The sequence below is a fragment of the Pongo pygmaeus genome, chromosome 15 (assembly GCF_028885625.2).
Source record: "Pongo pygmaeus isolate AG05252 chromosome 15, NHGRI_mPonPyg2-v2.0_pri, whole genome shotgun sequence".
NCBI lineage: Eukaryota > Metazoa > Chordata > Mammalia > Primates > Hominidae > Pongo > Pongo pygmaeus.
In genome coordinates, this window is record NC_072388.2 from 91,956,933 (window position 1) to 91,982,907 (window position 25,975).

The 25,975-nt window shown below is 57.3% G+C and overlaps 2 protein-coding genes across 4 annotated transcripts in view; one reads left to right on the forward strand and one right to left on the reverse strand.

Moving 5' to 3' along the window:
- Positions 1 to 613: 613 nt before the first annotated feature.
- CHGA (chromogranin A) lies at positions 614 to 13,155 on the forward strand. Of its 2 annotated transcripts, XM_054449472.2 has the most exons (9): positions 614 to 852; positions 1,012 to 1,245; positions 2,028 to 2,074; positions 4,427 to 4,520; positions 5,371 to 5,439; positions 7,540 to 7,638; positions 9,069 to 9,515; positions 10,203 to 10,690; positions 12,669 to 13,155. In XM_054449472.2, exons 2-9 carry the CDS (start codon positions 1,200 to 1,202, stop codon positions 12,750 to 12,752), a joined length of 1,374 nt encoding a protein of 457 aa, XP_054305447.1. In that variant the 5' UTR covers positions 614 to 852; positions 1,012 to 1,199; the 3' UTR covers positions 12,753 to 13,155. The 2 variants fall into 2 exon arrangements, with proteins under 2 accessions (XP_054305447.1, XP_063508099.1); XM_063652029.1 differs by lacking the exon at positions 614 to 852 and having other exon boundaries at positions 963 to 1,245.
- Positions 13,156 to 17,636: 4,481 nt separating this feature from the next.
- ITPK1 (inositol-tetrakisphosphate 1-kinase) overlaps positions 17,637 to 25,975 on the reverse strand; it is a 179,510-nt gene continuing 171,171 nt past the window's right edge. For both annotated transcript variants that reach the window (XM_054447431.2, XM_054447433.2), the window contains 2 exons: positions 24,242 to 24,404; positions 17,637 to 19,799 (listed from right to left, as the gene is read on the reverse strand). In XM_054447431.2, coding sequence (XP_054303406.1) covers positions 19,456 to 19,799; positions 24,242 to 24,404 — 507 coding nt within the window. In that variant the 3' untranslated portion in view covers positions 17,637 to 19,455. The remainder of the gene's footprint in view (positions 19,800 to 24,241; positions 24,405 to 25,975) is intronic.

The window sequence follows — 25,975 nt, forward strand, 5'->3', positions numbered from 1 at the left end:
TGGCTGGAGCATCAGGGGCCCCAGAAATAAGGGAAGCCAACCAGGAAGCTGACCTTTTACACAAAATATCCAGGTTTTGAGAATGCTCAGGAAGAGGTGAGAGCTGTTCTCAAATTCAGATGGGCTGCCAGTGGCAAGAAGGTGATGCTAAGGGGTTGCACTAGGGCTAATTGGTAGGTGTTGCAAGGACTCCTATTTTGGCGGATGTAATAAGAACTGGCCCCCACTCCTCCCTCTACCTAACAAGAGGTGTCCAACCGTGGCTTAAGCTTCCTGGTGAAAGTGAGCCCCTGGTTCCCGTGTGCATGCAGCGCCCAAGATTCACTCACCCATGGCTTGAACCTTCAATGGATACATTCAACAGTTACCTGTCAAGTGCGTTTCCTCCGTGCCAGATTGTGTGGCGCTCAGCACTGTGAAAGTAATGATGACTAAACATTATTCAAATAAATACACGTTCAACAACAAAGTGTGAAGGCACAAAACTAGCTTGCCAGAGAGAAGTCTCACTCAGACAGGGGATCGGAGGCCCCTCTAGAGCCTCCTAGATACTGGAGAGAGCCATAAGTGATGGGCATGCCTCCAACCTGTGAGACCGGGAGAGCACACCCCAGGCAGGGGGCACTTCGGGAAAATAGCACGGGATGTTAGGGCTGCCAGGGACCTCAGTACACATGGAAGAAGGCAAGGTCCGGAGATCGGAGTGACTTGCCCAGGGACACACGGCAAATCGGTGGAATCGTCGAGGGGTGGAGGATCAGCCACAGCCCCCCGCCTCCCATGCCACCTCTTGGAAACCAGATACCCGCTTCGCGGCCAAGACCCACCAGCTCCGAGGGGCGGAGGCCAGAGGTAGCGAGGGGTGAGGTTAGAGGTGGGGGCGAGCGGGGGCTGGACCCCTGGGGAGTGGGGAAAGGGGGAGGGGGCGGCACCGCTGACGTCATTTCCGGGGTCGGGGTATATAAGCGGGGCGCGAGGGCGCTGCTGCTGCCGCCGTTCCTTCCACTGCAGTGCTCGAGCCCCGTGCAGGGGAGCTTGCGGGAGGATCGACCGACAGACGGACGCACGCCGAGTCACTGCGCCCCCAGCCCCGCGCCGGTGCCACCGCAGCCGGACCCCGGCCGCCGGTCCAGCCGCCCCTCTCCGGGTGCCTAGGTGCCCGGCCCCACACCGCCAGCTGCTCGGCGCCCGGGTCCGCCATGCGCTCCGCCGCTGTCCTGGCGCTTCTGCTCTGCGCCGGGCAAGGTGAGCGAGCGCGGGGAGCTCGCGGGAGAGGGTTCCGGGCGCCCCTGCCCACCTTGAGGTCCGGGCACCGCGCGGCGCCCCGCACCCCTCTACACCTCCCTTCGGGCGCGGCGAGTTTTCAGCACCGCGGACAGCGCCTCCGCCTCCCGCCTGACCCTGCAGTGTGGCCTCCGCCTGGGACCCACAAGACACTTGGGCCTGACTCCCAACCCCGCGGGGCAAGTCTCCCTTGTGCCCACCCCTTGTCTGGGCTTGGCGCCTCGGTTGCATCAGGGCCAGTGCCGGTTGCGCGGCCAAGGTCACTGCGGGGAGGTGGGAGCTTGGCTGCTCGCACCCCTCCACCCCTCTTCCCCTTTCATCTCACTCTCCCCACCTTTCTGCCCTTGACTTCTACTTCTCCATATCATCCTTCACAATCCCCCTCCTCCATCTCTTCCCCCTCGCCTCTGGGGTCTGTCTCTCCCCTTCATCTGTCTTCCACCCCTGTCCCACTGTGCAGCCCTTGGCCTTGTTTTGATGGCGCTCCCCGCTCCAAAGCACACCCGCTCCAGAGCAAGAGTTTCCCAAGGGGGAGGGGGAGGACCTCTCAGTGCAGACTCTGGGGACCACCCCGCTGTGGGCAGCAACCGGGGAAGGGAAACAAAATCAGCCCTAGCCTCTCTTTGGTGGGGGCAGTTTTGAGGGGTGGCATTGGGTGAACGGGCCCCAGTGAGCCCGGTCAGGGAGGACTGGCCTCCACTTGGAGCAGAGGAGTGACCCCAGCACTCTCTTCTTCTTCCCAGTCACTGCGCTCCCTGTGAACAGCCCTATGAATAAAGGGGATACCGAGGTAAGAAGGGGTGCTGGGGATGAGGGGTAGGAGGCTCCAGTGGACACTTCACAGCCAGTTCTTGGGCAGCTGCAAGAGTAAGTTCGGCATAAAGCCAAGAGCCAGCACTGCGGCTGCTGAGCCTGGGGACAGCTTGCAAAAGAAGATATCAAAGATTGCTTGCTTTCCCGGCTGTCCTGCTGTGGGGACTTCCCCAGCTTCCTCTGAGCTGCACGTGCAGCGGAAGAGGCCTGCATCTTACCTGCTGGGCCGAGGTGCCTGGCCTCAGGCTGTCTTGAACACTCTGAATCCAGTAGGCCCCCCAGGGGCTGGTGGGGGTGGCTTCTCTGTAGTTGTGGTTGTCTACAGACCTGTAAAAATGGCCTTTGCCTGCCTGGCTCTGGCCTCCCCCCTTTGCTCTTTCTTTCTTCCTGAAAGGCTCTGCCAGCAACAACCCACACCCAGCAGGCTCTCCAGCCCTGGCTGTCCCAAAGGAAAACATCTTGATCATGGCTCCTGCACCCACGGTCCCACCAATAGGGGCTAGTCGTGGAGGTCACCCAGGAAAGGGCCTTAGGAGACACTGGTAGGGGTTTCTCTGGCAGCAAGAGACACGCCACACTGGGTGTGTACTTGGAATTCATTCATGGCTGAGCTGGGGCTGTTTTTTCCAGGCTCTAGTGCTCATCCAAATCTCTGACTTGAGGGTCAGAGAAATTTCTACTCCCCATCTTCCCAGAAACTATTTTCTTCCACTAGACACCACAGTTAAAATCCAAACTGTCCAAGAGATTCCAACCTCAGTTTGCTCAATTATATTTCCCATGTTTTAGTTGCAGATAGGACAGAATTTAAACCTCTACCACTCATTCTAGCTGTGTGACCTTGGGAAAATTCCTTAATTTCTCTGAGCTCTGCCTTTTTCTCCTTTTCCTTGAGGGGAGGTGTAAAGAGTAGGAATCATGGATGTGAATTGCCTAGCACATAATAGGTCCTCAGTAAATGGGCACTGTTATTCCTAGAGCTGCCTTCTTGATCTCCCCCTCCCTCTCCAGACCCTCTACCCAATTCCTGCCTCCCAGAAAATGCCCTCACAAACAGGTGGTTATCTGATATTCCCATGCAAGGTCCGGGGTTGCAGGGAGATACATGGTACAGGCTGCTGGGCTCTCCTTGCTAGATCCCTTATGGGAGACACCGTGGTCACCATATTATACCCAGCAGCCTGTGGTCAGGGGCACCAGAGCAGCTGGTTAAGACCTGAAGATTCTATATGAGGTTGTTGTGACTACATGCATTATAGAGCACTTGCCAGTTTGCCATCTTGGATCCTTGGACCGGTTGCCTTGGCATCCCGTAGACACAGCCTCCCACTCCCTCACTCCCTGCCGGTGTTGCCTGATGCCTGTCTGACACCTCCTGCTCTCTACTCAGCTCTAGGCTGTGGAAGCAGGGCTGGAGTTGTGAACCCCTCCCTGGGCGTGCTGACACTCCATGCTTGAGAGAGTGTTTTTCCATCTGTACCTTATTACCCTGGGAGAGCAGTTGGGAAGGTATTCTTACTCCCATTTTACAAATGAGGACACTGAGGCTCAGAGAGGTTAAGTCACTTCTCCAAGATCACATAGCTAGGATACCACATTACAGTGGGCACCATCATCAAAGATCACTCATTTATCAGATGCCTAATTATCTACAGCACCTTTGCGAGCACAGGATAAGACTTTCAGAGGCGTGGCTGTGGTTGACCTGGGATATGCTCCCAGGTGTAGTCACTGTGTGCTCACATGCTGCCCAGGGATTCATCCATCCCATGGTGAACATGGAGTGAGAATATGAAGCTGTGACTCCTTGCATGCGACAACACCATGGGTGTTGGGAGACAGTAACCTACAACCTATTTCCAAACAGGGTAGAGCCAGGGAACATCTTTGTCTCCTCTGGGCAGTCCAGAAGGACTTCCTGGAGAAGCTGACCTTTGGGCATCTTCACAATCAGAGCACTTTTGTAAGACATCATTTTAGTGCCCAGAAGCAGTTTTCTCATGTTTAGAGAAATAGCACTTGGGGATGAGAAGGTACCAGGTACCATTCCCTACACCCCATTCTCACCATGATCCACCTTGGAGGGGAACCTGCTAGCCATGTGGTTGGAGTGGTTGACACATGGTACGCACTGTGTAAGGGTTTTCTATTATCATTGCTATCACTGTCTGGCCAAGAAAGCAGAGCTGTGTCCCTGAGCCAGGGATCATGGACTCCCAAAGACAAAAGGAAATACCCTCTGTCCTCACTAGAAATTCACCCTAGAGCCTCCAGGGAATGAGCCCCATGCTCAAACCAGCTCCAACCTGCCCCTGCACTGTGTTCCCAGGTGATGAAATGCATCGTTGAGGTCATCTCCGACACACTTTCCAAGCCCAGCCCCATGCCTGTCAGCCAGGAATGTTTTGAGACACTCCGAGGAGGTATGAGCTGGAGGCTAGGGGTGAGGGCTGCTGCCTGCTGGGCTGGGAGGCTAGGACATGGGTGTGTGGCTTTTGGTGGAATTAATGATTTAACTCAACAGTCACTGACTGAGTGCCCGTCATGTCCAGGTACTGCACTAGGGTCCAAGGTGTATAGACAGTTGAAGGGGTTGTAGCCCAGGTACTTACAGACTGGCAGAGGGGATGCATATGAACACAGTTAACTAGAACTCTGGGCAAAATAAAACTAGGGCTGGAACAGCAAGCCCCCAGACTGTGAGCTCCCTATGGACAAAGATTTTGTGTGCTGTATCCCAGTGCCTAGAACAGCCTCTGGCCTCTGCAGACATCCTCTAGATGTGTGATGAATAAAGGAATGTTATGGGTGGACAGGAGAAGGATGAAATTTTCCAGGCAACCAGTCAAGTTTTTACAAACTGCTGGATAGAGCCAGCAGCATTTCAGTTGGGCTTTAAAAGAAACATTGGAAACCAATGGGTGGAAAAATGAAGACAGGGTTGTCCAGGTGTGGTAGACAGTGTGAGTGCAGGCATGGAGATGGGAACCTGTTGTATTTAAAGAGACCCCACTCATCCTCAGGGGTTGCCACCCTTTGGCTGAGGTCTGGGTGCTGGGGTAGTGGCTGACTTCTCTGATGTAGTAGGAAACTGACACACACCTTGGAAAGGAGGTAATTTCAAACGTGTTATCTGAAGACCCAATCTTGCTGCCACCACCCTGGTTTTGAGTTTCCAGAGTAAATTCCTTGTGCTCAGCTGAAAATATTGATGGTAATCTCTTTCTCGGCTGTTCTCTGGAAACCACCCATGATGACTCTTCTTCATTGCAGATGAACGGATCCTTTCCATTCTGAGACATCAGAATTTACTGAAGGAGCTCCAAGACCTCGCTCTTCAAGGTATTTTCCAGCCACTGCACATGACTCTGGGTAAATTCCAGTAACTGAGAGTCAGAAAATCTGGTGGAAGGTTCAGCAAGTTCCTCTCTGGGACTGTCATTTCCTTTTAATTAAAAAGCGGAAAAGCAGGATCCGCTGTGACACCCGGCTCAATCTGTTACTGATATTGTTAAAGAAATCAAGGCCCAGAGAGGTTGAGTGACTTGTCCAAGGTCACATAGTGAATAGAGACACGCCAGGTGCAGCTTCCCTAAAACCCACGGCCTCTGCAGTTCAGTCATTTTAGGAAATAACTTTATGAAGTAGCGAGCCACTCGTCACTGATGATATTCAAACCAAGCCTGGACAGGTTACTGGAGTGGAGGGTTAAGCTGCCATCATCTCACAGTTAGCCTCTATGCCCAGCCCCCCAGCTCCTTCCAGGCTTGATGCAAAGCATGGCCCTAGACTTGCAAATCAGGAAACCTGAGTTTGGCCCTGCACCTGCCCCGGCTGACTCCCTGTGGGAAGTGGCTGTTTCCACCAGGGCGGGACCACTGGTGGTGTTGTGTCTCTCCATGAGAACAGGGCATTATAGCATGAATCCAGCATCTGCTTCCCAACGAAGCGAGAGTGTTTTTCAGGGCTGGGCTTGTGTCTGGGGTAGGGTGGGGGTATGAAGGCTGCTCTGGCTCCAGGATGGGCCCCACTCTGAGGCCTTTGGGGCAGACCAGGCCATGTGTGAGAACAGAGAGGGCTTTGGGGAGGAGGCATGTAAACACAGCCACATCAGTAGGATTCCTATGGCCCTTTCCAAGCTAACACACTGTTCTTCCTCCCACTCATGAGCCAGCTTGGGCAGCAAGCACCCACCTCCTACTGTTGTTGGAGGGGGCAGGGAGTGCTGGGCACAGCTGGGACTATTATTACCTGGATAGTTATGTCATCATCAGTGACCTTGGACTAGTGTTTTTTTTTTTTTTAACTAAGCATTAAATATTTTATTACAATATGATAACTTTAAAATTAAATATTGAATGACTAACTGATTACATTTAAATAATTAAATAGACTGTCAACAGAGACTATTATAGGAGAATGTGTCCTCAAACATCTGTATTCACATGCACGTGTGTATCCCGTATAAGCAGTATCCAATATACGTATATGTGACTGTGTTCCATTAACAGATTCCTGGATGTATTTCTGTCCATCCATCTATACGTCCACTCCCTCTTGGGCTCCCATAACATCTTCTATGTGCCTCTGTCTTAGCATTTACCACACAGCAACCCTGTTTTCTAGACAAGCACCCAACTCTTGGAGAGCCCAAGTTGCCCAAGGAGCTAGGAAATAGCCAGAAGGGGACTGGAACCCATGTTGCCTGAGGCCAGGGCTGGGCATGCTCCCTGGCCCACAGCTGCCCCGGAAAGCCCATTGTTGGGGAAGAAATGGGCTGGGCTAGCTGAGGGGCCAACATCAGGAATAAGGCACAGGTGTGGGGACAGTCAGAGGAGGCAGCAGCGGTGGAGGGAGAGGGGTCTCTGGGTCATGGCTGCAGGCGCCAACCCTGGGCTCAGATATAGGCACAGGGCTTGGCCTTCTCCCCGGGCCTGGACTCAGTGTCCAAGGGTAGCAGAGCTTGCCTGAATCAAGAGCTGTCACCATTACCACCTGCTGCAGGGTTCCTGGAGCTACCAGCCGGGTCCTGAGGGGTTCCCCACCCCCAACTCCTGCCCAGCCAGGTCCTGAGGCGTTCCCCTCCCCCAACTCCTGCCCAGCCAGGTCCTGAGGGGTTCCCCACCCCCAACTCCTGCCCCTGGGATCCTTGCTCCATTTGAGGCTTTCTTGCTGTGTGAGGCCACAGCACGCTTGCTTTGGCCTCCGGGGGAGAAGCTGAATCTGGCGAGGCAGTGTAGCTGCCTGAGGGCCCAGCTGAGAGAGGTGAGGGATGCCAACCCTTCACCGCTCCCCAAGCTCACATCCCATCAGTATCTCATTGGGCAGGCCCTGAACATGATGTGCCCAGCTTACAGATGGGGAAATGGAGGTCTTCACTCTTATAGACAAATATGCCAGGGCTGGACCCAATGGGACTTTTCCCTCCTTTTCTCATACCAGGTGCCAAGGAGAGGGCACATCAGCAGAAGAAACACAGCGGTTTTGAAGATGAACTCTCGGAGGTTCTTGAGAACCAGAGCAGCCAGACTGAGCTGAAAGGTCTGTCCCAGCCAGTCTGGCCGGAGGTGGGGAAGGGAGGGTAGCAATGGGAACAGTGGCTAGATGGACCCAGGGTTCCAATGAGTCGGGAGCCCCACCCATAATCCCTTATTTCCCTCTCTCTACAAATGGGGAAACTGCTGCCCAGAGAGACTAGGTCCCTTGCCCAAGGTGAGTGGCATGACCAGGGGTTTCGATCTGGTCCTGCCTCACACCAAAGCCCTTGCTCGGTCCCGTCTGCTCAGAAGAGGGGCTGACACTCTAGGGCAGGAGGTCTCTGGCATGGCAGGTGGACAGCTTCAACTCTGGGTCTACCCAGTGGCCACTGTAGCAGAGCCCCCGCCCCCAGTGCCTGTCCTCCTGGGATGCTGGGGCCTCAGAATAGCCAGGATGCAGGAGGACCACAGACAGAGTAGGTGTGAAACGTGAAATGAACCCAGATCATCTTTCTTGAAACCAAAGAGCTTCTTGGAGTCTAAGAGGTCATGCCTTAGGTCAGTGTGACACTCTGAGCCACCCTCCCTTCCTGGGGAGAGCCACAAACTGGCCCCGTGACGCTTCTGCTCTTCATGTAGAAGATGGGCCGGTAAGGCCGGTGTCCAGGAGCTGGATCCCAGTGTCTCCCGTCTGGGGCTGAGAGAAAAGCCCTCAAGTGAAGCCCAGGTGCCCTCACTTTGGTTGAAGCTTTAATGAGGCAGGCAGCCACGTGTCAGTGCAAAGAGATCCCGAACTTGGCATTTGGAGGCTTGGGTTCCAGGCTCAGCTCTGCGGCCCGCAAACTGCGTGAGATGGACAGGTCATCTTACCTTTCTGCAGATCATTTTGGGTTTCTGTGAAATAGGCATGGGAGCACCTCTCACCAGAATCCTGGTGAAGCTCGGATGGTGGAATGTACTTGGGAGCACTTTGTTCAGTGGTGATCATTCTAATGACGGGAGGAATTTTTACTTGTTCAAAGGCTGTCTTTAAGGCAGCCACAATAAAATACCTTTTAATGAAACCCTAAAATATTACAGAATTGAGCCCTTTCACAGGATGCTGAAGACAGAGAAGCCCCACATGGAGGGGAGAATGAAGTTGCAGTCATGGTGCCTCTTACACAGAGAGGTTAAGCAACTTGCCCAAGATCACACAGCTGACATTAATTTTCAGTTCAGGCTTTATCTCCTGGATTAATTCTTAAGGTCTGGTTTTTTGTTTTTTGTTCTTTGAATAATAACCTGTTTTAAAAGTCAGGATTAAAAAGAAACAAATCCAGCTGTGCTCAGATCAAGCCTGGACATGGACAGAGGGGTAACCCTAATCGTTGTCTTGGGCTAGGCTCGCTGGAAGCCAAGAAACATAATGAGTGAGATCTGAAATTAGCCTATGGGGAGGCCCCACACGTGGCCCGGTCCTCAGGGCCTGACTTGGCTGTGCTGTGTCTGCAGAGGCGGTGGAAGAGCCATCCTCCAAGGATGCTATGGAGAAAAGAGAGGATTCCAAGGAGGCAGAGAAAAGTGGTGAAGCCACAGACGGAGCCAGGCCCCAGGCCCTCCCGGAGCCCAGGCAGGAGTCCAAGACTGAGGGGAACAATCAGGCCCCCGGGGAGGAAGAGGAGGAGGAGGCCACCAACACCCACCCTCCAGCCAGCCTCCCCAGCCAGAAATACCCAGGCCCACAGGCCGAGGGGGACAGTGAGGGCCTCTCTCAGGGTCTGGTGGACAGAGAGAAGGGCCTGAGTGCAGAGCCAGGGTGGCAGGCAAAGAGAGAAGAGGAGGAGGAGGAGGAGGAGGAGGCCGAGGCTGGAGAGGAGGCTGTCCCCGAGGAAGAAGGCCCCACTGTAGCGCTGAAGCCCCACCCGAGCCTTGGCTACAAGGAGATCCGGAAAGGCGAGAGTACGTATGATGGCAGAGACCTCAACCAATGCATCTGGGAGAGGGGGACGGGTGGGAGGAGAGCCTTCTCCATAACCTCATTCCACCTTCATAACAACCCTGAAAAGTAGGTATTAGCTCCATTTCCCAGATGGACAAATGAGGCTCAGAGAGGTTAAGTAATTTGCCCAAGGTCACACAGCTAATTTGTAGTAAAAGCTGAGGTTCTACTCCAGATTTATCTGACTCCAAAACCATGCAGTTCCCATTATTCCACATAGCCTGCCCCCACCAACCCTGGAAGCTAGGGGTGGGTGGTGGGTGGGCTGGCTTTGGGAACAGAGACCATGGCAGGAGGGCACAGGCTGATCTGGGAACAGTGTCAGCTTCAACTAGGGTTTAGGAGAGGCCCTGGCTCCTGCTGCGGGCCTGTCAGGGTCTTTCCTCACTCTCCAGCTGCTGGGCTTCTGGGGTGAGGATGAGGGAAGAGGCAGGCTCCAGCTAACCCACCGCTCTGAGCTGAGAGGGTCTTGCAAAGCCGGGCATCAAGAAGGTTTTTCCTGCTAAGTGTCATCACTGTGGAGAGGCTGGGCTGGGCCCTGAGAGCCGAGGTCTGTGGCCGCAGCAGAGGCCCCCGGGGAGTGGCAGAGGCTGGGAAAATGGTGGTCCCCCACCCATTCTCCTGCTCTTGCCCACCACCTGCTCCAGGTCGGTTGGAGGCTCTGGCTGTGGATGGAGCTGGGAAGCCTGGGGCTGAGGAGGCTCAGGCCCCCGAAGGGAAGGGAGAGCAGGAGCACTCCCAGCAGAAAGAGGAGGAGGAAGAGATGGCGGTGGCCCCACAAGGCCTCTTCCGGGGTGGGAAGAGCGGGGAGCTGGAGCAGGAGCAGGAGGAGGAGCGGCTCTCCAAGGAGTGGGAGGACTCCAAACGCTGGAGCAAGATGGACCAGCTGGCCAAGGAGCTGACTGCTGAGAAGCGGCTGGAGGGGCAGGAGGAGGAGGAGGAGAACCCCGACAGTTCCATGAAGCTCCCCTTCCGGGCCCGGGCCTACGGCTTCAGGGGCCCTGGGCCGCAGCTGCGACGAGGCTGGAGGCCATCCTCCCGGGAGGACAGCCTTGAGGCGGGCCTGCCCCTCCAGGTCCGAGGCTACCCAGAGGAGAAGAAAGAGGAGGAGGGCAGCGCCAACCGCAGACCAGAGGTTGGTATGGGGCAGGAGCCAGCTCTGTGCCGGGCCGCGGAGAGTGGGCCCAGCAGGGGCAGCCGCACCCAGACACACTGCCCCTGCCCCACTGAGGGGACAGGGCCCTCCGCCGGAGTCTGGGGATGGAGAGATGCTCAAACCGGGGGCTCTCAGGGCGGGAGAACGCCCTAGCTCACAGGGGGCACCCAGCAAAGCTGGCTGGGAGACGGGAGGAGCTCAGGTCAGCCTGTGGCAGTGGGAGAGGCACTGAGTGGGGACGTTGTCCCGAAGGCAGTAGGGAGCCTTGCAGGTCATGCCCTGGAAAAACCATGCGGTGGGTCTGACCATGTCCCCTCCTGGCCCCCAGGCAGCCCAGGCACAGCCTCCTCCCAGGCTCAGGCCCTGCATCTGGCCCATGAGGGTAACGGGGCAGGGCAGGAGCAGGGCCAGGGGACCTCTTGCCTGTGGGGAGCGGGTGGGAGCCACACGGATGTGAGCCAGAAGACCTGGGCTCTGCCTCCTCCTGGCTGCGTGGACTTGGGCGGGTCACTCCCCTCCTCTGAGCCTCTTCAGTTCCCCCATTTATGAAGTAGGGGTAAGGAGTCTCCTCTGCCCACGTCATTACCATGATTGGAACACACAAGGGCTTTGAAAACCAGGGCCCCTGGGGAAGATGAATGGGGCATGGGGACACAGCCCACAGGAGCAGGGTGGGAGTTGGGGTCCCTGGCAGGTAGGCGGCTGGGATACCTGGTTCAAGCCTAGTGTCTAGGTGGGAACTCAGGCTCTGTGGGAAGGATGACACCTGTCCGCAGCCCTGACCCCAAGGCTCTTCTCTGCCCACCTAGAAGAGGGTGTGGCCCCTTCATTGGGCCCCTGACCCCCTCTCTGGGCCTGGCAGTCTGAGAGAAAGAAGGCTCCATGTTGGCAGCTGTAGCGGGAGAGGGCATCTGCCCATGTGCCTGGGAGCCCAGGGCGAGGGGCTGAGGACAAAGCTGGAGAGAATGGGGACCCAGAGGTGCCACCAGCTTCCTTTCTCCACAAGCAGAGGGAGCTCTGCACCGCAGGGCAGAGAAACCCCTGAGGCATATGGAGAGGATGGGGTGGGGGCCTCCTCAACACAGCCCAAGGGTCTTCTTAGAAACCCCAGCCTCGCAGAACACCTGCCCCAGGGCCTCCTCCAAGACTAAGGGGCTGTAGAGTCTATTTCCACAGCCTGCAATGTCGGGGTCCCTGAGCCAGGATGCCCTCGGCAGCCTCAAATCTGGCAGTGACCCCGGGAAAATGACCCCTCCCAGGTCAAAGGAGGCAGCCTTCCCTGCGCTCCTGCTCTGAGTCTTGAGGGTATGCTCTTGTGGGTGTCCAAGTTCTGAGGCCTGGAAGCTTCTGGAGACTGGGGCATAGAACAGGGCTCAGAGGAGGGCTCCCTGCTTTCCTAAACTTGGGCAGCCAGAGCTTGGGATCCTCTCACAATCAGGACCAGGGATCAAAGCCCAGCCCTAGGCAGGCCGATGTGGGGCAGCTCCCCCAGCATGTAGCCCTGCCTCAGGCCCCACATTCCCCTCAGGTGGAAAGGCTGCAGAAGACAGACCCGGAAGCCCCAGGCTGGCCTCACCCTGGGTCCTGGCAACCATGGGCTAGGCCGAGGGAAGGGGGCTCTTCAGGGCACTGTAAGCTTTGTTTTCCACGTGCCCTGAAAGAACAGACTCCCACCTGTCCGGAACCATTTGAGAGGAAGTGGGGCCTGGATAAGAGGCCACCAAGAGCAGTGTGGGGACAGGGCCCCCGGCATCAGCCACCTTCTTGTGCATAATGATCCCGAGAGCAGTACAGTAGGCTCATTATCACTGTCTCCATGAGGGATGAGGCCCCTGAGTCTCAGAGAGGCAAAGTCACCTGTCCGAGGCCACACAGCTAACCCAGCGCCTTTCTGGCTTACCGTGCCTTCCATGCCACTGGCCAGGCTGGCCAGAGTGACCCCCAATGTCTCTCCTAGGACCAGGAGCTGGAGAGCCTGTCGGCCATCGAGGCGGAGCTGGAGAAAGTAGCCCACCAGCTGCAGGCGCTGCGGCGGGGCTGAGACACCGCCTGGCAGGGCTGGCCCCAGGGCACCCTGTGGTCCTGGCTCTGCTGTCCCCTTGGCAGGTCCTGGCCAGACAGCCCGGATGCTGCTTCCGGTAGGGAGGCAGCCTCCAGCCTGCCCAAGCCCAGGCCACCCTGTCGCCCCCCGCGCGCCTTGTCTCTTACTCCTGACTCCTACCTGCCCTGGAACGTCCTCTGCAGGGCAGCCCCACAACTTTAAACATTGACGATTCCTTCTCTGAACACAGGCAGCTTTCTAGAAGTTTCCCTTCCTCCATCCTACCCACTGGGCACAACTGCAATAACTCCTGACCTTTTGGTGAAAGCTGAGAACTCCTGACTGTAACATATTCTGTATGAGATTTATCTAAAGAAAAATAAATCTGTTCTGGGCTCTTTCCTCTGAATTTTTTCCCCTCTCAACTTAGAGTGGAGTGGGATGCACTGGATTTGGGCGAAGGGACAAAGGGAGGTTCAGTCCTCCTGGGGACCTCCTTTCTGGGCCACTTCCTGACTGTGGATTCTTGAGCAAGTGAATTTGTTAGCTCTGAGCCTCAGTGTCCTCATCTGTGAAACGGGAATGCTGACCTGCCTCAAAGAGTGTGTGTAGGGATTAAAGCACACTCGCTGAGGGCCTCCAGGTTCCTTCGTCTCCCCGTCCCCAGCCACACCTGAGCTGGGCCATGCAGAAGCAGCGCCAGGTGGGGACACGCGCTCTGCTTCCTGAGCCCAGGTCGCCCCTGCCTGATGGTCCGGCTGTCCAGTCACCTGTGGTGCTGGGTGGAGGCCCTGACAGCCCCAGTCTAGTGCCTGTCGCAGGACACAGGCATCAGACTTGAGCCTCTGAGCTGCAGGGCCCCCTTGGCATAACCACTTATTAGGCCCTGCTATGACTTCTGGCCTAGGAAGAAGGCATAGGAATGTGGGGCATCTGAAGATCTCGTGTATGTAACGCTTCACTAGAGCACGGGCTGCTCTTAGTCCCAGTTTTGTGAATGAGGAAACTGAGGCAGAGAAAGTGAAATGACTCACCCAAGTCACAGGCAGGGATGATGCTCAGAACCCTGAAGCATGGGGACTGTGAGGACTACACAGTCAGGACCCGTGTGTACTGGCTGAATATCAGGGCCCATCATTCAGTCACTCGTCAAATATTTGTGCATGGCTGCTATGGGCCTGGTAGGCCTGAGCATGGCTGAGACAAGCCCTGGCTTTAAGAAGCTCACTGCCCAGCAGGGCAGCTGCACCCTTCAACAGCCAAAGCAACCCACCGGGACAAAAGTACGCTCAGCAGGAGGAGCACATGCCCACGCTGGAGGGCGCCCCTTGCAGGCCAGGAGGAGGAGGAGGTTGGGGTTGAGCCAGGTTCTGCTGGACTGGCTGGTTAGCCTTAGCCAGTCACTTCACCTGTCCAGGTGGCAGTTCTGGGGCTAACGTCCTTGGCCTTTGCAATTCAAACACGAGCAAGCCGGGGAGGGTGATGATCCCAGGCAGTGGTGGAGAGGGTGCAGGGAGGGGCCTCAGCCTTCGCAGGCTGCCCACATGGTGTCTTCCAGGTAGGAACGGGAAAGGCATGGGCATTGTGGGTGGGTGAGGCTCAGAGGCATCGCTGCCACCCTCCAGGGTCGCAGGCAGAGCCAAGTCCAGAGGCCAGTTGGGATTTGGGAACCAAGTCCCTGAGGCTCTGCCTGGTGAGTCTGAGCAGGCAAGGTTCCATGGTGGGAACTCAGATTTGGACCTAAGACTGGAGTTGAACTCCCCAGCCCAGCTATTAACGAGCAGGAGTCTTTGGGCAGGCGCTCCTGGCCCTCTCAGGGCCTCAGTTTCCTCATCTATAAAATGGAGACAATACTTACTATCTCCTTACCAGATTACGGTGAGGATCGGGAGCCCACACAGCATGGTCCAGAAAACCACTGCGATGGTGTTGAGTCGTTTGAGGGGTCTCGGCAAGTCTAGGTTTCTCTGATGAGGACGGGCTGCTCATGGCGGCTGATGCGCACCCCCTGCTCCCTGCAAAGCACAGAAGGACACCCTCCGAACGGCTGGAGCTATTGTTTATTTCTTCACGTTTCCAAAAGTTAGGTTTACACTCTACCCCTACAGTTACAGAAATAAACACAACATTAACTGTACTCCACTAGACCGTTAGAAATCAAAACAAGACTAGTTAGCAAATACAGAAATCACAGGGACAACTTGTCCCTGAAACCACCCATCCCAAAGCCACCCGCAGTGTCATAACCTCATGGAGTGAACATGCGACCAGGTGAATGAGCCAATGGACAGAAGCCATGGTGTCTGTATCTCATACATGGTCATGTATATTATGCATACGTATGTACACAAATTAAGTACGAACCAGCTTGGGATTCTGGTGAAGTTGCTTGTGAACAGCTTGAAGCAAACAGCATTTGTCACAAAGCCCAGGTGTCGGCACGAACAGCAACATCCTGGTGAAATCCCTGTGAGTGGCTTTTCAGAGTGAGCTTCCAAGAGGTGATTCCACACAGCCCTGTAGGAAGGGGGTCAGCCAGGCTGTGGGAGGGGACAGTCCCTCCACACCGCCAGGTCACGGATGACTCTTGAAGGGAAAATGCAATCATTTCTGAAAAGGGGGGGTCTGGGTGCTCCTGCTGGTGAGAATCAGAAGGAAGAAGACCCCAACCAGCAGGAGGCCACGGGGTCATGCTCACCAGCTCTCCCCTGAGCAGTGTGGGAGGCTCACTCACTCCAAACCACACTGACAATGGCTGTGCAGAGAGAAGGGACACAGCACAGACCCTTTCTCACAAGAGGAGGACCCATGGGAGAAGCCTCACCTGTGTCACCTGAGTCAGGCTTATGCCTGGGGGGGGCAGATGATTATGGCATCGGGGTGTGGCCAGGCTGGCCTGAGGCAGCAGAGGCTGGGCCTTTGTCAAGGATGGCTGCACTTCTCTGCCTCCCGGTCACCAGACTGGAGGGGTCGTGCTCCTTTAGGGCAGCCAGCACCCCAGCTCAAGGTCTCTGAATCCAATGGCCCATGAGCCACAGCTCAGGAAGGAGAAGGAGCTGCCGGGGATCCCACTGGGTGAATGATCAGTTTTGTGTGTGTGTGTTTTTTTTTGAGGAGTCTTGCTCTGTTGCCAGGCTGGAGTGCAGTGACGCGATCTCGGCTCACTGCAACCTACGCCTCCTGAGTTCAAGCAATTCTCCTGCCTCAGCCTCCCAAGTAGCTGGGACTACAGGCGCCCACCACCATGTCCAGCTAATTTTTGTATTTTTAGTAGAGATGGGGTTTCACCATGTTGGCCAGGATGGTGTCGATCTCTTGACCTTGTGATCCACCTGCCTCGGCCTCCCTAAGTGCTGGGATGACAGGCATGAGCCGCCATGCCCGGCCAGAGTTTCTAGGGAATAGGAGAGGGCAGATACAGACCCCAGGGACATCAGTGAAGCCATTCAGTGGTTGTGGCCAGTGGCCAATGTGAGTGCCCAAGAGCCAAGAACAGGTCTTCCAGGCTAGAAGGACAAACGACAGGCTGGCTCCCTTGGTCTTGGGGTGGCTGTCTGGCAGGCAACAGCTGCTTTGCTCAGTTGGCTCAAACATGTGACAGCTTCCTACTTGGGTTGGTCTTCCAGCCTTCTATAAAGCACACTTGGCAGTCTCCTGGGTACAGAGAGGAATGTTTTTCCCAGGTTGCTTTCTCCTTTATTGACAGGCATGAGACATAGGCAGGCCCAGGCACAGGAAGCCCCATGGAACCTGCCAGGTTGCAGCTGGGTCCAATCCCGCCGGCCATGCTGGGTGACTGCAGGCCCAGCCCACCCACCACGTGTGGACCCAGACACCTCCATGACACCAAGGGCAAAGCACCAGTTCCAGGGTGGCCTCCCCTTGGCTCTTGGGGTGGGGACACCCAGCAGCTGGCACTCAGTTGGGGGGTTATGTTTGCAGAATCACATCACCATATAATCAAAGCACTGTTAGGCAGAACTTGACCCAAGGCCTCAGCCCCAGGGTGCTCAATGCAGACTGTGCAGGTGACCCTCTGAAACTACCCAAGGACTCAGCCAAAGTGTGGTCTGGCCCCTTGCTCCTTGGAGCCCTTCAGCACATCCATGGACCACCATCAAGACAGGCGCTGCAGGGCTGCAGAGCCAACATGCTGACCCACTCAGAAGCAGCTTAGGAACCAGAGACCCAAGCCACCCCGATGCTGGCGGGGCCAACTCCAGGCGCCGTGCCTGCACAGCACCACACAACCACTTTTGCTAAGTGGGTCCCTTGGACCCAGACACTCTCAGTGACTCTGCTCAGGAGGCAGCGCCGCCATGCTCTGGAGAAGAGGAGGCCGCCAGGGCCCAGATGGTTTTAGTGGGTCTTTCCCTGAGGCAGAAACTCCAAGGCCAGGGACAATGCGACCGAAGGAGAGACAACTCTATGGACACTGTCCGGGGATCAAAGACGGTCAGCGTGCACCTAGGCAACGTTTAGCTAACTGGGCTCCATCTCCGCCGCTCCCAGGTGCGGGTCCCGCGTCGCTGTCCGGGCCCCTCCTTGCCAACACTCCCCTGGCTTCACTGGGCAGAGTCCACTGGCCCCCCAGCCCTGGGTGCGGCTGGCCGCTCCCTACCTCCCATGTAGCTCCCAGGCCTTTACGAAGCAAATCTCCATCCCCCATTTCCACTCTTGGAAAATGCAGCTGCCCTGCACACCCACAGCCCCACCCCCGCCCCGCCATGGAGGCCTATGGACGCCGCCACGACACCACACGGCAGTTACCCGGTATCTGGGCCCTGGACGCGCAAGACCCCGGAGGCCACAAACGGTACAGGAACACAGCCAGGAGTCACGCTGCACACCCCCACCCGTACCTGAGGCAGACTGGGATTGAAATTTTATTTTTAAAAGGTAAAGCCATTTTATTAAACGTCTTTTAAGGACTGGGAGTATGACATAACAAACTTGAGCAACATGTGTAAACACGTGTGAAATGCGGTTTGATTTCAGTAGTTTATTTTGGAGACAAAGCAGTGCAAGAGGCCGGCCACGCTTTCCTGCTTCCCCGGGGCTCAGGTCAGAACTAGGAAAGGTGACGTACAGACATTAATCGGGGTTCAACACTCAAGTCGTGTAAACGTGGTTAGTTGTTGGGTCCTCAGTTTCCAAAAAAGCCGGGCAGTTCTGATGTCTTCTACCCCTCACCCAAGCCCTGTGCCTCCCTCCTCAAAGGGGGCACCCCACAGCCCAGCTGAGCCAGGCCGAAGGACCTCCATGCACCGGCTCGGGGGCCTCTCTCAGGACACTCAGCACTTTCTCTAGTGTCCTCCGTCTCACTGGGCATAGGACAGCCCAGAAGCCTTTTTCACTTTTTCAAAGTAAACTGGTATCTTAAGACACAAAAACATACTTGTGGGGGCTGATGCCTCTCACCCAGCGCTCCACATCTTCCAGGGACTGCGGAGGCTTCTCCCCAACACTTTTCTCTGCGGAGGGGGCTGCCTGGATCAGGGGTCAGACGGCAGAGCCAGTGCTTTGCTGCCAAGGTGATGGGGTGAGTCTGAGGTGTGCAGAATCGACGGGGGGCGGGTGGCTCCCTGGCACCTGCTGGCTCAGTGCTTGGGGCTTGCAATGAGAGGTGGACCGGGCCTGCTGGGTGAGGAGGGACCCAGCAGGTGTGAAAAGGAGTGAACCCACTGGGAAGAGGGCCCCAATCTCCATGGTGTCATGCCGAGGCTCCCGCGCCTGTCCTTACTTAGGTGACTTTACGGAAAGGCGGGCTGCATCCCAGGGGTTAGGGCACAAAACCAGCCCTATGGTGCTCTCTGGTCTCAAATGTCCACTAGAAACGAGGGGGTGGAGGCCCAAAGACCTGGAATGATTTGCCCAAATCACAGCACAAATCCTCAGCACAGGCACCATCAGCTCAGGGCTCCAGCCAGACAGCCTCCTTCCCAGGCTCCAGGGAGCGGCAGTGCTGGCTTGGGGGAAGGAGACCGCTGTGCAGGGCTAAGTGGGACGTGTGTTGGGGGACCTGGAGGACGCCCAGCTTCCTTTCCTTCCCTTTAGTGAGGGAGCACAGCCCAGACCCCAGCGTGGAACTCCCCTGAGGGGTCTGTGGCCTCCTCTGGCTGTGGGGAGGGAGGGGTTAGCTGCACACCAGGCAGGGTGGGGGCTTACAAAGCCTTGGTGGAGACCAGTAGGAGGGAAAACAAGGAAGGGGCAGGTCAGGGAGTGGGGAGTCAGGGAGAAGGGAAGCCACTCTCACACGCACTGATCAGCCTCCCACAGCCCTGATCAGCCACCCACAGCCTGACATTGGCAGGCTTCCCCCCAGGGTCCCGGTCCACAGCGGCCATGGAGACCAACAGACAGGGATGTGCACAGACACTGGCACGGCAGCCATACGCACACCCCCCACCTCCCATCCAGACCTAGTGTTGCAAACACAAGCGTGTGTAAACTCAGTGAGGAGGTCTGCACAGTAGAGAGCAGGCGGACGACCCTGCTCCCCAACGCTGGACCACCTGGTACTCTCTTCCATCCCCCCCCCACCCCTCATTTAGATCATGACATCAGAAAATCAGGTTAAAAATTAAAAAACAGAAGAATCAGATCACTGGGGATTCTTAGTAGTAGCATCGCCGTTGGGAGCTGCTGGCCCAGCGAGTGTGCTCTGCGCCCCGCGCCGCCCCTCTGGGTCCCGGCTCCGTGGCTACTGGGAGGAGGCCTTGGTGGCCAGGGAGGCCACGCAGTGCTGCTGGAAGCTGGGCGACACGCCGGCGTTGCAGCCGAGTCTCTGGTGCGGCAGCTTGGCGGTGCCACCCGCGTCGGCCTCAGCCTTCCAGGGCGCGTCCTGGCCCATCATACTGCCGCAGCAGCCGGGGCTGGCGCTGCATGTCCGCTCGCCCGCCAGGCCACCCGCCGGCTCGGCCAGAAGCTTGCTGTGCCTCAGCGGGGCCACGTCCCCTGTGGCTGCCGTGGCTGTGCTCTGGCCCTGCAGGACAGTGGCGATGTGGTTCAGGAGGTCTGTGAAGAACTCGCTCACACCCTCGTAGCCTGGGGGTGGGAGAGAGAGACAGCACAAAGGGCGTGAACCAGGGGTACGCATCATGCAGGGAGGAGAGGAGGAGGAGGAGGAGGAAGAGGAGGCAGAACTGATGGGCTCCCGGGATGAGGCAGGGCGTGCTGTCAGCGTCCCATTTACAGAGAAAACGTGAGGCTCAGCAGATAAGGGGGGCTGAGGGGAGTCAAAAAGCTTGGACGCCCAACGAGGTGCATGCTCTTCGACCTTCAGCTGTTGCCAGGGTGTGAGAAGCTGCAGAACCTGAGCTGAGGATGAAATTTGCTTGTCCCTGTTCCTCTCAGGCACAGCTCCACTGTCTCACCCACCCACCCACTTGCATGGTAACAGCCAGTACATGTGCAGGGGATGTTGGCGTGGCTGGAGGTAGCAGCACCAAAGCCAGCTCCACACACTTGCAGTAATAAATACCCCTCCTCTCTGTGAGGCCCAACTGAGTCTGGCCTCAGGCTGAGTCCTGGAGACAGCTTCCACCCTGAGCCTCAGCTTCCCTGTCTGCAAACTGAGAAGAGAACGCCTACCGCCCAGGTGGAGGCTGCTGTGGCACTACTGAGAGAGGCTGGGATGTGAGTGGTGTCTGCTTCACAAAGCAGCTGCCGCCCCAACTGAGTCTGCTTCCTTCTCACCACAAAATACCTGCAGGGAGGCCCCCTGTGTCCCATTCTCCGAGGATCACAGCCAAGGGACAGAAACGCTGGGCATCACTAGCAACACCCAGGCCTGAGATAAGCTCCACGGCGCAGCATCACATGCTCCCCTTAACAGAGGGGAATAGAACAGAAACCGAGGTACCTGCCTGGGGCAAGTGCTTCCTAACACAGTTGCGAACATCGGCAGAGCCCTCGGGAGCCACCAAGCAGGTTTCGGATCTCAAGGGAGGATTCTGCTGGCTCCCAGCAAACTGCTCCAAAAGAGACTCACACAGGGCAAGCGCCCCGCCTGCCTGAGCCGACTTGGAGGGGTGGGAGTTTTCAAAAACCCTGGGCTGTCCTCTGGGACAACATTTCCAACCATCAGCCCCACCGGGGTGGGAATGAAGGTTCAGACGGGGGCACCCTGTGCCACCTCTTACAGTACCCAGGGGCCTAGAAGATGAGACTGCTGAATCTGCCCATGCTCTTATTTATTCAGCAAACAACTGCTGTGGTTTGAGGAAGCCCAAGTCTGAGAGGGGATGCAGGGGTGCCCATGGTAGAAATAAAGATGGCTATTCTGGCTGGCAAGCAGCACCTCCTGAGCTGGCACTGTGCGAGCATCCCGCAACATCCTCTTGCCTGATCTTCATAATGCTGTCCCCATTTTACAGATGAGGAGGCGGGACCATTCACCACCACGGGGAGGGCAGTGATGACGTCCATGGCATTCACAGCACTCGGGAAGTGGCAGCCACTGGGCTGTGGGCGCCACGGTCCTCAGCTCACTGCATCCCTGCAGCCCGTTTTACAGGTGAGGACACAGGTTCAGGGCGGCTCCTAAGAGGCAGAGTGGGATCTGAAGGACGCCCTTGGTCCTGTGTGTGCCTTGAATACCACATGGTGCCAGGTCCCCCGCCATAGGACCCGGGGTGTCCGTCAGCCCTGGGCTAGGGCTGGAGGGCAGGGTAGGTGTCCCGGGCATGGGCATGGCTGTTGGGTGCCTAGGGAGAGATGCGGCGGAGGAGCTCCACCATCAGGTCAGCACCAGGGAACAGGGAGCCGTTCCCCAGCAACCTCCTCCGTCATCCCCAGACAAGGCCCAGGGGCCCAGGCAGGGAGGCCGCTTTCTGTGGTGGTGCAGAGACGGCTGCCTCCGTGGAGGCCTGAGGATAAACAGGAGCTCGGGGAGCAGACTGAGGTATGAACCCACAGGGCACGGTGCCAGCTCCACACCAGCACTGTGCAAAAGCCATCTCCTCTGTCTACAGGGTGGGAAACTGGTTCCCACTGCAGTGAACATTGAGACTGAAATGTTAGGTGGCTTGTGCCATCACAGACTGTAAAGGCAGAGGCAAGATTCGAACCCACGGCTGGCGCTGAGAGGTGGAAAGGCTGGGGCTGACGGTCTGAGCCCCATCCGGCTCCACCTCGTGACTTTGGACAATCCACTCAACCCCCAGCCTCACATTCTTATCAGCAACATAGAGATCCCAGTGGCCCTTTGCACGTCGCCTCTTGAGGACGAAGTGAGGCATCGGGGCAGGCCTGGCTCACGGTGTCATCAGCACATGCGGCTGTTGTGGTTATTACCCCAGAGCCAGTGTGCTGGCCCCTCTCCCAGGCCTCTCCCACCCATGTGCTGCTGGACACCCATGGCCCAAGGTGCCTCCTGTGGGGTGCAGGAGAACAGGCCTGCCACTCTGCTTGGCCCCAAAAGGGTGCTCTATGGTAAGGTGGGCATACTGAGCTATCTCCCGGGGAACCAGCTCTGCCCTGCCAGAGCCCTGGGCCTCTCCTCAGTACCAGGCTCCCTCACCAGTCTCCGCCAGGCTCAGCCATAGTCCCACCCCATCTGGGTGGCCCTTCTCTTGGCTTCTCTGGAAGAACCCTCCCTGTCCACACTGGCTCACAGTGTCCCACAATGGCTCACAGGGCCATCCCTTGTCTGCACCCACAGATCAAGACCATCCACACATTTTGTGTTGGGAGGCACTGGCCTTGCTCAGGTGCAAAGCTTCCCACCCTCTCCTGTCTCCTCCCTCCTTCTAGAACTTCTCTTCTAAAAGGCCTCCCTGTGCCCCCCTGGCCCTCCAGCCACTGACGTTGTCCCCTTTTCATTCTGCCACTCAAAACATGCTCCATGGTTTAGATCCCACGCTTCCTTATCCTGAATGTCCCCTGCATTATCCTGAATGTCCCTTGAGCCCTGGTTCCCTCATACCTGCACAGCAAAACCCCATGAAACCCCAGCTCCAGCTAAACCCATGGTTTCCTCCCCACTGCACCCAGACTCAATGGAGAAAAACATGATCGTCCCACGGGTCTGCCCTTCAGTTCACAAGCACAGATCTTATGGTGGCTGCTCCCCGACTCCCAGGGTGAGCTCCAACGTCCTCAGCTCACCACATGTGGCTCCCCTGACTCTGTCCTCCACCCTTCCTGCCCCACAGCTGCACCTGCTGTAGCCACAGGGCTCCACAGTGCCTCTCCTGGGACCTGCCCCTGTGCTCCAGTGTCACCACCTCATAGAGGAGCCCCCCGACCGCCTACTCTGTCCTCCGCCTCCTCCAGGCAGGGGTGAGCTCTCCCCAGGCAGGGCATGGCAGTGGAGCTCACGCTGCATCAGCATCTGGACCAGCTGGGACATACAGCAGCCCTGGGCGACAGCAGCCCTGGGTAAACACCCACTGAATGACAGGAGCCAGCACACTCCTCTGAGCCTCGGCTTCCTTGCTGTGGCCTGTGCTGCTGACTGCCTGCACATGCTCTCAGACGAGCGGAGGTGACACACACAGAAAGTGCCCAGCCAGTGCGTGGGGCCAAGGTCCTGCCTCACCCCCACAATAAACACCCCCGAGTCCCCACCTGCCAGGCACAGTCTCTGAAGGCAGAAAGCATTTCCTGAATGTTTTTGCACCTCAGCAGCTAGCAAAGCTGGCTTCACCTCCACAGCAGGTGCTTTACAAGGGTCAGGATGGAGAAAGGAACGGGGGACCCCCATCTGGGGAATGGCGGGCACCAAGGCATCAAGCGCGGCTCTGTCTCTGAGCTGCTGCGGGAGGTGAACAAGCCACTGAGCCTCGGTGTCCCCAGGGCGAGGCACGCAGCCTGGTGACTGCGTGCTGTGATGTCACACCATCGTTCCTCATGCCCTGTGCTGGGGCTCTGCTCCTGCGGTCCCCATAGGGCCCCTCACTGAGAGCTGAGGGGCACATGGCAGAGCCTGGCTCAATGCCAGTGGGTTCCTAGGGCCCAGCTGGCAGCAGGGAACAGACCCCATAGCCCAGGGCTCCTCCCCAGGCCTGTGCCCGGTGCTGCAGTTCAGGGTGGTGGAGGCAATGTGAGCCTGGGAGTCTCTGGCCTGCCACCAATGTGCTGTGGGGCCTGAACAGCTTCCTCCTCTCTAGGGCCTCAGTTTCCCAACATGTAAACTGCAGGGGGCTGTAATCCCTTCAAGGTCCTTCCTGCTCCTTAAATCGAGGAGGGCCTGGGGGAGGGGCTGATCCACCAATGACACAGGTGGAGAGAGGAGGTGAGGGACATGTGTGCTGAGGCCACTGTGCCTGGCGTTCCCCAGGTGGACATGCAGCTCTCCCTCCCTCCTCGCACACCCCGTAAGCCCATCACGCGGGTGAGGCTGAGGCTTCTTGGGGCTGCACCTCCCCGGACCCCATGGTGAGGGAGAAAGCTGGCTTTCCGGCCTCGGTCACCCCGCCTCGCCTGCCTGGTCACCTGAGGACAGTCTCTGGAGGACAGTCTCTGGAGGCCTGGCCGCCACTCACCTGGGAAGGCATTGATGTCAATGACGGCGTGCTGCCCTGTCTGGTTGTTGATGATGATGTCGATGCCGAAGAGTGACACGCCCAGTGCCTGCCGTAGGGCCCGGGAGAGCTCCCGGATGACCTCGTCGCTCGGCCGCTCAAACACACCCTCGATCTTGTCCAGCTGCCGACATACACAAGGAAGTCAGGCCATGGGCCGAGGAGCTGCGATGCCGCACCACGCAGAGAGACCCCCACAGCAGCTGCCACGAGGCCCTGGCATGCTTCGGGCCAGGAAGCCAGACAGACCTACAGTGGTGAGCACGGGGCGGCCACTGGCCAGGTCCTGCCCTCTGAGGGCCACCAGGCACCAGGTGTGTGAGGCTCATTACCTCCTGTGGGCTCATCACAGCCTGGAAGGCCAGTGCCAGCACTGCACATTACACACAGGGAAACCGGAGCTCAGAGAGGGTCGGGGCTGGTCCAAAGTCACACAGCTCAAAAGCACAGGGCACAATTTGGGCCCATATTTTTTAGCCTCTAAAACCAAAGCCTTTTAACAGGGAAGAAGGAGATGGAGAGTGTGTCAGGGACCCGAGAAGACATTATGGTGCAGAGCACCGAAGCCAGAACTTGAAGGCAGGAGGATGTGGGCCCCTGGGAGGGGTGGGAGAACGAGAGAGGCCCCAGGGAGGACACAGGGGAGGCAAAGGTGCAGAGGCCAGCAGCTGCAGGACATGGCTAGGAGCAGCTGGGGCGCAGAGCCGGGCAGAAGTGAGGAGTTCTGATCAGACCCCCACTTGCCCGCCATCACAGAGACCCCCAAGGAGGTGAAGGCGAGGGCCCTGAGGCCCAGCAGGCCAGTCCTCCTTCCCAGGGCCCTGGGGCCCAGCAGGCCAGTCCTCCTTCCCAAGAAATGCTATTTCCAAATGAACTCACACCCCAAACAATGCGGGCTCCCCAGAGAGGCTGCTCTGCTGCTCCTGCCTGCCTCCTGGGGTCCAAGCTCAGCTTTCCTCAAAGCTTCCATGTGCTGGTCAGGCCACCCTGCTCTGTTCTCCCTCCCAGCCCAGCACTCCCCTCTGCCACTCACGTCCTGTGCCTGTCGCAGCTGGCCTGGGACAGGCACACACTGTCATGGGCTCAGCCTGCCCCCAGCCAGGGCCTCCAAGGAAGTGGGGCACTGCACTGGGAAGGATTCTGGCGTCAGAGAGACGTGGGTTCCAAACCTAACAGTGAACTCCTAGCTCTGTGGACTTAGGAAACAGTACTTGGCCTCTCTGTCTCAGGTTTGCTCTTCTGTAAAAGGAGGCAACAGGCCTCCATCTCAGACTTATGTTGATAAGGTGGGGACAGTATGTGCCCGGCTGGGAGGAGATTCATCTGAATTCTAGGGCAGGAACTGCATCCCGTCTCCTCTAAATCAGCCAAGGGAGGGCTCACACTAGGTGCTCAATAAATACTGAAGTTTTGGGGGTTGTGGGCTAGGGGCCAAAGGGGAAGGGAGTGGCTGATCCATGAAAGACAAAAGTGAAGCTGGGTTCAAAAGCTGGACATGGAATAACCATCTGATCTGGCAGTTCTGCTCCGGGGCACACACCCCAGAGCTGAGAACGTGTACTCAAACGGATGCTGTCCACCCACGCTCACCGTGGTGTTATTCATACCCCAGCGTGCATCCACAGATGAACGGCTACAAAAACTGGTCTATCTATACGACGGAATACTGTACAGCCATAAAAAGGAATGAACTTC